This window comes from Salmo salar, unplaced genomic scaffold, assembly GCF_905237065.1.
Source record: "Salmo salar unplaced genomic scaffold, Ssal_v3.1, whole genome shotgun sequence".
In the NCBI taxonomy this organism is placed as follows: Eukaryota; Metazoa; Chordata; class Actinopteri; order Salmoniformes; family Salmonidae; genus Salmo; species Salmo salar.
In genome coordinates, this window is record NW_025547587.1 from 440,001 (window position 1) to 453,076 (window position 13,076).

General features: G+C 43.9%; 1 protein-coding gene across 7 annotated transcripts in view; it reads left to right on the top strand.

The window, feature by feature from the left end:
• LOC106578188 (type II inositol 3,4-bisphosphate 4-phosphatase) overlaps positions 1-5,732 on the top strand; it is a 56,951-nt gene extending 51,219 nt beyond the window's left edge. For 6 of the 7 annotated variants that reach the window (XM_045711371.1, XM_045711374.1, XM_045711376.1 and 3 more), the window contains 4 exons: positions 150-247; positions 2,091-2,203; positions 2,544-2,698; positions 3,427-3,888. In XM_045711371.1, the coding sequence (XP_045567327.1) occupies positions 150-247; positions 2,091-2,203; positions 2,544-2,698; positions 3,427-3,625 (565 nt within the window). In that variant the 3' untranslated portion in view covers positions 3,626-3,888. Of the gene's footprint in view, positions 1-149; positions 248-2,090; positions 2,204-2,543; positions 2,699-3,426; positions 3,889-5,043 lie in introns of those variants that run through there. The other variant, XM_045711373.1, reaches the window with a different exon arrangement.
• Positions 5,733-13,076: the final 7,344 nt, after the last annotated feature.

The following is a 13,076-nucleotide window of genomic DNA, read 5'->3' on the forward strand; positions in this document are numbered from 1 at the left end:
TTTATATATCTAGGTTCGGAGACAGTTCTATCTGTCTATATATCTAGGTTCGGAGACAGTTCTATCTGTTTATATATCTAGGTTCGGAGACAGTTCTATCTGTTTATATATCTAGGTTCGGAGACAGTTCTATCTGTTTATATATCTAGGTTCGGAGACAGTTCTCTCCAAGAAAGGATCAACCTCAGAAGCTGTGAGATGTTGAAGTCCTACTACAAGACCCTGAGAGACAAACTACCCAACCTGAGTAAGACCACACACACACACACACACACACACACACACACACACACACACACACACACACACACACACACACACACACACACACACACACACACACTACAAGACCCTGAGAGACAAACTACCCAACCTGAGTAAGACCACACACACACACACACACACACACACACTACAAGACCCTGAGAGACAAACTACCCAACCTGAGTAAGACCACACACACACACACACACACACACACACACACACACACACACACTACAAGACCCTGAGAGACAAACTACCCAACCTGAGTAAGACCACACACACACACACACACACACACACACACACACACACACACACACACACACACACACACACACACTAAAAGACCCTGAGAGACAAACTACCCAACCTGAGTAAGACCACACACACACACACACACACACACACACACACACACACACACACACACACACACACACACTACAAGACCCTGAGAGACAAACTACCCAACCTGAGTAAGACCACACACACACACACACACACACACACACACACACACTACAAGACCCTGAGAGACAAACTACCCAACCTGAGTAAGACCACACACACACACACACACACACACACACACACACACACACACACACACACACACACACACTACAAGACCCTGAGAGACAAACTACCCAACCTGAGTAAGACCACACACACACACACACACACACACACACACACACACACACACACACACACACACACACACACTACAAGACCCTGAGAGACAAACTACCCAACCTGAGTAAGTCACACACACACACACACACACACACACACACTACAAGACCCTGAGAGACAAACTACCCAACCTGAGTAAGACCACACACACACACACACACACACACACTACAAGACCCTGAGAGACAAACTACCCAACCTGAGTAAGACCACACACACACACACACACACACACACACACACACACACTACAAGACCCTGAGAGACAAACTACCCAACCTGAGTAAGACCACACACACACACACACACACACACACACACACACACACACACACACACACACACACACACACACACACACACACACACACACTACAAGACCCTGAGAGACAAACTACCCAACCTGAGTAAGACCACACACACACACACACACACACACACACACACACACACACACTACAAGACCCTGAGAGACAAACTACCCAACCTGAGTAAGACCACACACACACACACACACACACACACACACACACACACTACAAGACCCTGAGAGACAAACTACCCAACCTGAGTAAGACCACACACACACACACACACACACACACACACACACACACACACACACACTACAAGACCCTGAGAGACAAACTACCCAACCTGAGTAAGACCACACACACACACACACACACACACACACACACACACACACACACTACAAGACCCTGAGAGACAAACTACCCAACCTGAGTAAGTCACACACACACACACACACACACACACACACACACACACACACACTACAAGACCCTGAGAGACAAACTACCCAACCTGTGTAAGTCACACACACACACACACACACACACACACACACACACACACACACACACACACACACACACACACACACACAAAGTAGTATTGATACTTCAATCTTAAAGTATTTCAGATACTTCAACCTTAAAGTAGTACTGATACTTCAGCTTTGACAGATGAAAAGGAAAGGATTTGTATCTCAGTTGTCTTCCTCTCTCCCCCTTCCTTTTCTTTTATCTCCCTCTTCCTCCTCTCTCTCTCTCTCTCCCTCTCTCTCTCCTCTCTCTCTCTCTCTCTCCCTCCCTCTCTTCTAGCCCTGCCCTGTTCCCAGTCCCCGTTAGCGGTAGAGGACTTGTTGTGTTCTCTGGAGCAGTCTCTGGAGATGAAGAAGAGGAAGAACGTCGAGGTCCTGTGGCTCGCTGCCTCCGTAAGATAACCTCTGACCTTTAACCTTTGACTTCATATCTTAGCTGAAGGAGTGCAAAGGACTGACTCTCTCTCTCTGTCTCTCTCTCTGTCTCTCTCTCTCTGTCTCTCTCTCTCTCTGTCTCTCTCTCTGCCTCTCTCTCTCTGCCTCTCTCTATCTCTCTCTCTCTGTGTCTCTCTCCGTATCTTTCTATCTCTCTCTCTCTCTCTCTCTCTCTGCCTCTATCTCTCTCTCTCTGTGTCTCTCTCTGTCTCTCTCTCTCTCTCTTTCTATCTCTCTCTCTCTCTCTCTCTCTCTGTCTCTCTCTCTCTGTGTCTTACTCTCTCTCGTGTGTGTGTAGGTGTGTAGGAGGTTGAATGGTGTCAGGTTGACCAGCTGTAAGAGTGCCAAAGACAGGACCTCCATGTCTGTGACTTTAGAACAGTGTATGTTGCTAAGAGACGAACACACACTCAGCAAGGAGCACTTTAACAGAGCACTGGACTGCATGAGGAGGTAGGGGCGTAAGGGTGTGTGTGTGTGTGTGTGTGTGTGTGTGTGTGTGTGTGTGCCAGTCATGTTTTGTGAATCCCCTCTCCACACTCACGGTCCTTCACCATCATACAAGCTACCCATTGGCCTCTCTCCTCCCCCCTCCTCTCCTTCTCTCCTCCCCCTTCTCCTCCTCTTCTCTCCTCTTCTCTCCTCCTCAACCCTCCTCTCCTCCTCTTCTCTTCTCTTCTCTCCTCCTCAACCCTCCTCTCCTCCCTTCATCTTCTCCTCCTCTTCTCTTCTCTTCTCTCCTCCTCAGCCCTCCTCTCCTCCTCTTCTCTTCTCTTCTCTCCTCCTCAACCCTCCTCTCCTCCTCTTCTCTCCTCTTCTCTCCTCCTCAACCCTCCTCTCCTCCCTTCTCCTCTTCTCTCCTCCTCAACCCTCCTCTCCTCCTCTTCTCTTCTCTCCTCCTCAACCCTCCTCTCCTCCCTTCTCCTCTTCATTTCATTTTATCTGTCAGGTTCTTTCAGACCAAACTGCTTTCTGTTTTTAGTTTCTCTCCATCTAACCTCTCTTCTTCTCTCCTTCCTTTTTCTGCTCCCTCTCCATTCTTCTTCTCTTATCCTCTCTTGTTGCTTTTAAAAAAAATGTGATTTTACTTTTCTTGCTTTCTTCTTCTTCTTCCCCTCCCCCCACGTTCCCCTCCCCCCACTTCCCCCACTTCCCCCCTCCCCCACTTTCCCCTCCCCCAGCTCTCGTCTTCAGCAGGGCCAGATAGTGGGTTGTTGGGATCCAGAGAGAGGAGATGGGTCGTGGTCTGGGTTTAGGGGGGAACAGAAGACTCCAGCAGCACCTGGCAGACACTTCTACCCGGTAGCTCTCCTCCTGGTCACCTCACATCTGCTAGTGGTCTGGCTCATACTGAGTATGGTAGTTGTAATTGGGAAATAGCAATATGGTCATTCCTTAAAAATAAAAAAAAAGTCAGTTAAGAACAAATTCTTATTTACAATGACGGCCTACCCTGGAACAGTGGGTTAACTGCTTTGTTCAGGGGCAGAACGACTTGTCAGCTCGATCCAGCAACCTCTCAGTTACTGGTCCAACACTCTAACCACTAGGCTACCTGCCGGTTCTAATGGGAAAATGCCAATAAAATAAAACTATAATTTTTACAACTATTGCAATACCAATAAATACATATACAAATGGTACCACTTACAGAGTACTGCTTTTTCTGCTTTCTACTCTCTCTCTCTCTCTTGGTTTTCTCTGCTTTCTACTCTCTCTCTCTCTCTTGGTTTTCTCTGTTTTCTACTCTCTCTCTCTTGGTTCTCTCTGCTTTCTACTCTCTCTCTCTCTCTTGGTTTTCTCTGTTTTCTACTCTCTCTCTTGGTTTTCTCTGTTTTCTACTCTCTCTCTTGGTTTTCTCTGTTTTCTACTCTCTCTCTTGGTTTTCTCTGTTTTCTACTCTCTCTCTCTTGGTTCTCTCTGCTTTCTACTCTCTCTCTCTCTCTCTCTTGGTTTTCTCTGCTTTCTACTCTCTCTCTCTCTCTTGGTTCTCTCTGCTTTCTACTCTCTCTCTCTTGGTTCTCTCTGCTTTCTACTCTCTCTCTCTCTCTTGGTTTTCTCTGTTTTCTACTCTCTCTCTTGGTTTTCTCTGTTTTCTACTCTCTCTCTTGGTTTTCTCTGTTTTCTACTCTCTCTCTCTTGGTTCTCTCTGCTTTCTACTCTCTCTCTCTCTCTTGGTTTTCTCTGCTTTCTACTCTCTCTCTCTCTCTTGGTTTTCTCTGTTTTCTACTCTCTCTCTCTCTCTTGGTTTTCTCTGCTTTCTACTCTCTCTCTCTCTCTTGGTTTTCTCTGTTTTCTACTCTCTCTCTCTTGGTTCTCTCTGCTTTCTACTCTCTCTCTCTCTCTTGGTTTTCTCTGTTTTCTACTCTCTCTCTTGGTTTTCTCTGCTTTCTACTCTCTCTCTCGGTTCTGTTTTCTACTCTCTCTTGGTTCTCTCTGTTTTCTACTCTCTCTCTCGGTTCTGCTTTCTACTCTCTCTCTCTCTCTCTCTCTCTCTCTTTTGGTTCTCTCTGCTTTCTACTCTCTTTCTCTCTCTCTCTCTCTTGGTTTTCTCTGCTTTCTACTCTCTCTCTCGGTTCTGTTTTCTACTCTCTTTTGGTTCTCTCTGTTTTCTACTCTCTCTCTCTCTCTCTTCCCGTCACTGTGTGTGTGTGTGTGTGTGTGATTGCTTGGTCCTCTACTTTCAGCCCCAACAGTAATGCACGTCAAATATGAAAGACTTTGTGTTTCATCCCCTGAAATCCATTGTTCCATTCATTCATCCTGTCGTGTGCGTGCGTGTGTGTGCGCGTCTCTAGGGAGGGCTGTAGGATGGAGAACGTTGAGAAGAACATCAAAAGCAGGAAGTATGCTTTCAACAGCATCCAGCTGAAGACCTTCCCTAAACCCTACCGGCCTCCGGAGGGCACCTACGGGAAAGTAGACACTTAGAAGGAGGAAGAGAGAGAAGGGTGGAATGATTGAGGGATGAATGTAGAATGGATGGATGGAGAACTATAGAGGGATAGAAGGATGAAGAGACTGGAAAAATAGGATAACATGGAGGGAAGTGTTGTGGTTTTTTAAAATTACTGTCTTTCAATAATGTGTTTAATTCTGTAAATATTGAGTTTGACAAAATAATGAAACTATTTTTAAAAGCTCAAGTGTTTTCCACATGTTTTCCCACAACATGAAGTAATTTTGATAGTAGCCTCAATATCTCTAGTTAGGATGCGAGGAAGCCCATATTATGGTGCAACAACACGTCCGACCACTAGATGGCGCTACTCATGTAGCGCGGCCATACCAGCTGAAACTCTGTCTCTCTCCAGCAGGGGCCGTTTTCTCCTGGTACCTTCAGGCTGAAAAATGAATGGAAGTAAATTGGGCAGAGGATATCTACAGTGCCTTCGGAAAGAATTCAGACTCCTTCACTTTTTCCACATTTTGTTACGTTATAGCCTTATTCTAAAATTGATTAAATACAACAACAACAAAAAACCCATGACAACAAAGCAAAAACAACATTTTTTTAAATGAAAAACATCCCCACAGCATGATGCCGCCACCACCATGCTTCACTGTAGGGATGGTGCCAGGTTTCCTCCATACGTGACGCTTGGCATTCAGGCCAAAGAGTTCAATCTTGGTTTCATCAGACCAGAGAATCTTGTTTCTCATGGTCTGAGTCCTTTAGGTGCCTTTTGGCAAACTCCAAGCAGGCTGTCATGTGCCTTTTACTGAGGAGTGGCTTCCGTCTGGCCACTCTACCTTAAAGGCCTGATTGGTGGAGTGCTGCAGAGATGGTTGTCCTTCTGGAAGGTTCTCCAATCTCCACAGAGGAACTCTGGAGCTCTGTCAGAGTGACCATCAGGTTCTTGGTCACCTTCCTGACCAAGGCCCTTCTCCCCAGATTGCTCAGTTTGGCCGGGCGGCCAGCTCTAGGAAGAGTCCTGGTGGTTCCAAACTTCTTCCATTTAAGAATGATGGAGGCCACTGTGTTCTTGGGGACCTTCAATACTGCAGAAATGTTTTGGTACCCTTCCCCAGATCTGTGCCTCGACACAATCCTGTCTCGGAGTTCTACGGACAATTCCTTCGACCTCATGGCTTGGTTTTTACACTAACATGCACTGTCAACTGTGGGACCTTATATAGACAGGTGTGTGCCTTTCCAAATCATGTCCAATCAATTGAATTTACCACAGGTGGACTCCAATGAAGTTGTAGAAACATCTCAAGGATGATCAATGGAAACAGGATGCACCTGAGCTCAATTTCAGGTCTCATAGTAAAGGGTCTGAATATTTATGTAAATAAGGTAGTTCAGATCTTTAGTTTTTAATACTTTTACAAAGGTAGTTCTGTTTTTTATTTCGAATAAATTTGCACAAAAAAATTTGAATGTTCTGAATATTGTACTATAAAATAATGAATGAATAAAAATAATTAAATAATATAAAAAAATGTGTAATAAAAGTCTACACCCGCTTGAACGTTTTTCACATTTTGTTGCAAAGTGGGAAATAGATTAGATGGAGAATAGATTTCATTAGTAATGTTTTGATCTACACCACAATACTCTGTCAAAGTGAAAAGAAAATTCTACAAATTGTTAAAATTAATAAGAATGTTACTAAAATATCGTTGTTGCATAAGTATTCACCCCCCTTTTTGTTTAGGCAAACCTAAATGAGTTCAGAAGTAAAATAAGTTACGTAATCAGGGGTTGCCATGACGACCCCTTCCTCTGCCTCCTTTTCCTCCAAACATAACGATGGTCATTATGGCCAAACAGTTTTATTTTTGTTTCATCAGACCAGAGGACATTTTTCCAAAAAGTATGATCTTTATCCCCATGTGCAGTTGCAAACCGTAGTCTGGCTTTTTTATGGCGGTGTCATGACGTTGGCCTGTGGGTAAGGTTTATGACCCCCCCATAAATACCTTTCTCCCTTCCCTCTCTCTCTTGACTCTGCTGAAGGACTCTTGAATAGCCTTTGTTAAACATAGAGAGTCAGGGAACATCAAAAGGTGGGGGGAAAGGAACCATATTTCGGTAATAGAACCAGTTGAGAATATGCGTTGGTACTTAATGAATATGATGCCAGATCGGTTGTCATCTGAGACATTATGACTGATGACAGGACGACATAAACTGTACCTGGGAAAGTCTACACATTCTAGTTATCAGATTCACATGGATTTGTTGTGCAATTTAAATGTTTAAATATGAAACTATTTGTGAAAGATTAAATGGAATTTTAGCTTCTTAATGAGAGAATTGGGTTTTCATAAGGTTAGAGCTCTGCTCAATCAGTGGCCCGCCCCTGTGAAGAGACATTGGTTATAAACTATGAAACACACCCTTCTCTCCCCTCCACTATATACGAAAATATAACTTGCTGTTCTGGGTACATTAGGGCGACGGTTCGATGTCAGAAGGATTCAGATAATAAGCTGTTCTGGGGACGTGAGGACGACGGTTCCACGTTAAAAGGACTAACATGTCAACTATAGAACTAAGCCAACCTCAGCGTGACCTTTGGTTGCGAATGGTATGAACTTTGAACTCTTATTCACTACAGAAGTGATACCTCCTAGCCGTTGAGTTAGCAGTGGCCACTGTAAACGTGGGCTAGGAAAGGACGGACTACGTATCCAGTCTAACACACAATTACGATACTACAACGTATCCAGTTTACCACCAGAGACATTCTTCCGAGGACAGGAAGATCTGTTGGCCAACCCGGCCAGCATCTACGACCAACCTACCGAAGCGCAGCTCAGAGTAAATATTTATAGCGTTTTCCTTTTCCAAACGGGCGGTAATTTAGAATCCATATGATACTGTATTTACGAGATACTGTATCTCCCTTTGTTCCTCAGTCAAACCCAACCCCCTTTCCTTTGTGTAACCAGCCGTCATGTCGGCGCCGTCCACCAGGGATGTTTTCTGTATGACATCATTTGCATTCTGTGTATATGTAATTCTGTGTGATTAGTTAGGTATTTAGTAAATAAATAATTAAACCAAATTTTGTATTGCTGATTCAACTTGTTAGCCAGGGTTCGTGAAGATAACCAAGAATTCTACGATGTTCAGATGAGACTGAAATAAGGTGACGATTAATATTGACTGCTATTGATGTAAAATATTACTAGGTCTTTAAGAGTTTATTCGGAAGATAACAGCTCTATAAACACTCTTTCGTGGTGCCCCGACTTTGTAGTTAATTATCTACCTGATTAGCTTAATCAGGTAATATTAATTACAGAGAAAGGATTTTATAGAATAGCATGTCATATCACTTAATCCGGCATAGCCAAAGACACGACAGCGGTTTTGGAGCAGCAGCTTCTTCCTTGCTGAATGGCTTTTCAGGTTATGTCGATATAGGACTCATTTTACTGTGGATATAGATACTTTTGTAACTGTTTCCTCCAGCATCTTCACAAGGTCCTTTGATGTTGTTTTGGGATTGATTTGCACTTTTCACACCAAAGTACGTTCATCTCTAGGAGACAGAACGTGTCTCCTTCCTGAGCGGTATGACGGCTGCGTGGTCCCATGGTGTTTATACTTGCGTACTATTGTTTGTTCAGATGAACGTGGTACCTTCAGGCGTTTGGAAATTGCTCCCAAGGATGAACCAGGTCTACAATTTGTTTTCTGAGGTATTGGCTGATTTCTTTAGATTTTCCCATGATGTCAAGCAAAGAGGCACTGAGATTGAAGGTAGGCCTTGAAATACATCCACAAGTACACCTCCAATTGACTCAAATTATGTCAATTAGCCTATCAGAAGCTTCTAAAGCCATGACATCATTTTCAGGAATTTTCCAAGCTGTTTAAAGGCACAGTCAACTTAGTGTATGTAAACTTCTGACCCACTGGAATTGTGATACAGTGAATTTTAAGTGAAATAATCAGTAAACAATTGTTGGAAAAATTACTTGTGTCATGCACAGAGTAGATGTCCTAACCAACTTGCCAAAACTATAGTTTGTTAACAAGAAATTTGTGGAGTGGTTGAAAAAATGAGTTTTAATGACTCCAACCTAAGGGTATGTAAACTTCCGACTTTAACTGTATATTACGGTTTTATTTTTCATTCTTTTAAAGAAAAAATTAGAATTTTTGACAATGACAATTCAATTCTATTTTAATCCCACTTTGTAACACAACAAAATGTTAAGAAAATACAAAGTGTAGACTTTCTATATTTAACGTTACTTTCTATATTTACGTCATCTACACACCGAGACAGAGGGGAGCTGTTCAAATCAAACGTTTTTGTCACATGCGCTGAATACAACAGGTGTAGTAGACCTCACAGTGAAATGCTGAATACAACAGGTGTAGTAGACCTCACAGTGAAATGCTGAATACAACAGGTGTAGTAGACCTTACAGTGAAATGCTGAATACAACAGGTGTAGTAGACCTCACAGTGAAATGCTGAATACAACAGGTGTAGTAGACCTCACAGTGAAATGCTGAATACAACAGGTGTAGTAGACCTCACAGTGAAATGCTGAATACAACAGGTGTAGTAGACCTCACAGTGAAATGCTGAATACAACAGGTGTAGTAGACCTCACAGTGAAATGCTGAATACAACAGGTGTAGACCTTACAGTGAAATGCTGAATACAACAGGTGTAGTAGACCTCACAGTGAAATGCTGAATACAACAGGTGTAGTAGACCTCACAGTGAAATGCTGAATACAACAGGTGTAGTAGACCTCACAGTGAAATGCTGAATACAACAGGTGTAGTAGACCTCACAGTGAAATGCTGAATACAACAGGTGTAGTAGACCTCACAGTGAAATGCTGAATACAACAGGTGTAGACCTCACAGTGAAATGCTGAATACAACAGGTGTAGTAGACCTCACAGTGAAATGCTGAATACAACAGGTGTAGTGGACCTCACAGTGAAATACTGAATACAACAGGTGTAGACCTCACAGTGAAATGCTGAATACAACAGGTGTAGTAGACCTCACAGTGAAATGCTGAATACAACAGGTGTAGTAGACCTCACAGTGAAATGCTGAATACAACAGGTGTAGTAGACCTTACAGTGAAATGCTGAATACAACAGGTGTAGTAGACCTTACAGTGAAATGCTGAATACAACAGGTGTAGTAGACCTCACAGTGAAATGCTGAATACAACAGGTGTAGTAGACCTCACAGTGAAATGCTGAATACAACAGGTGTAGTAGACCTCACAGTGAAATGCTGAATACAACAGGTGTAGTAGACCTTACAGTGAAATACTGAATACAACAGGTGTAGTAGACCTCACAGTGAAATGCTGAATACAACAGGTGTAGTAGACCTCACAGTGAAATGCTGAATACAACAGGTGTAGTAGACCTCACAGTGAAATGCTGAATACAACAGGTGTAGTAGACCTTACAGTGAAATACTGAATACGACAGGTGTAGTAGACCTTACAGTGAAATGCTGAATACAACACTGTTCTCTCTCTGTCCTGTCTGATCTCCTCTCTCTCTATGTTCTCCTGTGTTCTCTCCCTCTCTGTTGCTTTAGCAACAAAATCGACTAAATGTGCTATAGTAATAGCAAAAATCTGTGGTAAATAGCAAGCTAACAAAGTTTACCTCCAGTTCTCCTTCTCATCTTTACACTCTGAGCTCGCTGAAATAGAATTTCTTTGGACAAATCAAAAGTGCCACTGTACACAGACATGCTGCTTCTTCTTCTTCGGTGGTGTTTATCGGCGGTTGGCATCCAACGTTATGGTGCATTACCGCCACCTACTGTACTGGAGTGTGGGCCAGAGACATGGAGAAACAAAATCCTACCTGCCAGCACCGTTGCTCTTAAAAAAAGATGATCAAATATATGAGACTATATCTAACGATGTTCTACTCAATATATAATCTTTAAATAATCTATTATTATTTAAATATTATTAATAATCTATAATCTTTAAACTAATTTCCTGTTTCCCCTTCTCCCTCATACTAGATCTCAGCCTCTCTCTTTCCCTCTGATAATATCCACACTGTAGCAATACCTGCTCCACTGTCTCTATTTCCTGGCAATAACCACACTTTCCTGTTGGATGCTTTCCTATCACATGTAAAATCTTATTCAAACTGGCTGTGTCCCATCCCTTCATCTTGTAAATATAGCTTCCTCTCTTCTGTCCCTTCCTGCCGTCCTCCCCTCTCCGACTTTCCTCCGTACTTGAAATAAATGTCTGCCCTTAGTATCTCTATTCCACTGCTCCTGCACCATCACTGTCCATATCAGGCTTTTAACCTGCTCCTGCACCATCACTGTCCATAGTCAGGCTTTTAACCTGCTCCTGCACCATCACTGTCCATAGTCAGGCTTTTAACCTGCTCCTGCACCATCACTGTCCATAGTCAGGCTTTTAACCTGCTCCTGCACCATCACTGTCCATAGTCAGGCTTTTAACCTGCTCCTGCACCATCACTGTCCATATCAGGCTTTTAACCTGCTCCTGCACCATCACTGTCCATATCAGGCTTTTAACCTGCTCCTGCACCATCACTGTCCATAGTCAGGCTTTTAACCTGCTCCTGCACCATCACTGTCCATAGTCAGGCTTTTAACCTGCTCCTGCACCATCACTGTCCATATCAGGCTTTTAACCTGCTCCTGCACCATCACTGTCCATATCAGGCTGTTAACCTGCATCCTGCACCATCACTGTCCATATCAGGCTTTTAACCTGCTCCTGCACCATCACTGTCCATAGTCAGGCTTTTAACCTGCTCCTGCACCATCACTGTCCATATCAGGCTTTTAACCTGCTCCTGCACCATCACTGTCCATATCAGGCTTTTAACCTGCTCCTGCACCATCACTGTCCATATCAGGCTTTTAACCTGCTCCTGCACCATCACTGTCCATATCAGGCTGTTAACCTGCCATCTCTGCACCATCACTGTCCATATCAGGCTGTTAACCTGCTCCTGCACCATCACTGTCCATAGTCAGGCTTTTAACCTGCTCCTGCACCATCACTGTCCATAGTCAGGCTTTTAACCTGCTCCTGCACCATCACTGTCCATATCAGGCTTTTAACCTGCTCCTGCACCATCACTGTCCATAGTCAGGCTTTTAACCTGCTCCTGCACCATCACTGTCCATATCAGGCTTTTAACCTGCTCCTGCACCATCACTGTCCATATCAGGCTTTTAACCTGCTCCTGCACCATCACTGTCCATAGTCAGGCTTTTAACCTGCTCCTGCACCATCACTGTCCATAGTCAGGCTTTTAACCTGCTCCTGCACCATCACTGTCCATATCAGGCTTTTAACCTGCTCCTGCACCATCACTGTCCATATCAGGCTTTTAACCTGCTCCTGCACCATCACTGTCCATAGTCAGGCTTTTAACCTGCTCCTGCACCATCACTGTCCATAGTCAGGCTTTTAACCTGCTCCTGCACCATCACTGTCCATAGTCAGGCTTTTAACCTGCTCCTGCACCATCACTGTCCATATCAGGCTTTTAACCTGCTCCTGCACCATCACTGTCCATAGTCAGGCTTTTAACCTGCTCCTGCACCATCACTGTCCATATCAGGCTTTTAACCTGCTCCTGCACCATCACTGTCCATATCAGGCTTTTAACCTGCTCCTGCACCATCACTGTCCATAGTCAGGCTTTTAACCTGCTCCTGCACCATCACTGTCCATAGTCAGGCTTTTAACCTGCTCCTGCACCATCACTGTCCATATCAGGCTTTTAACCTGCTCCTGCACCATCACTGTCCATAGTCAGGCTTTTAACCTGCTCCTGCACCATCACTGTCCATAGTCAGGCTTTTAACC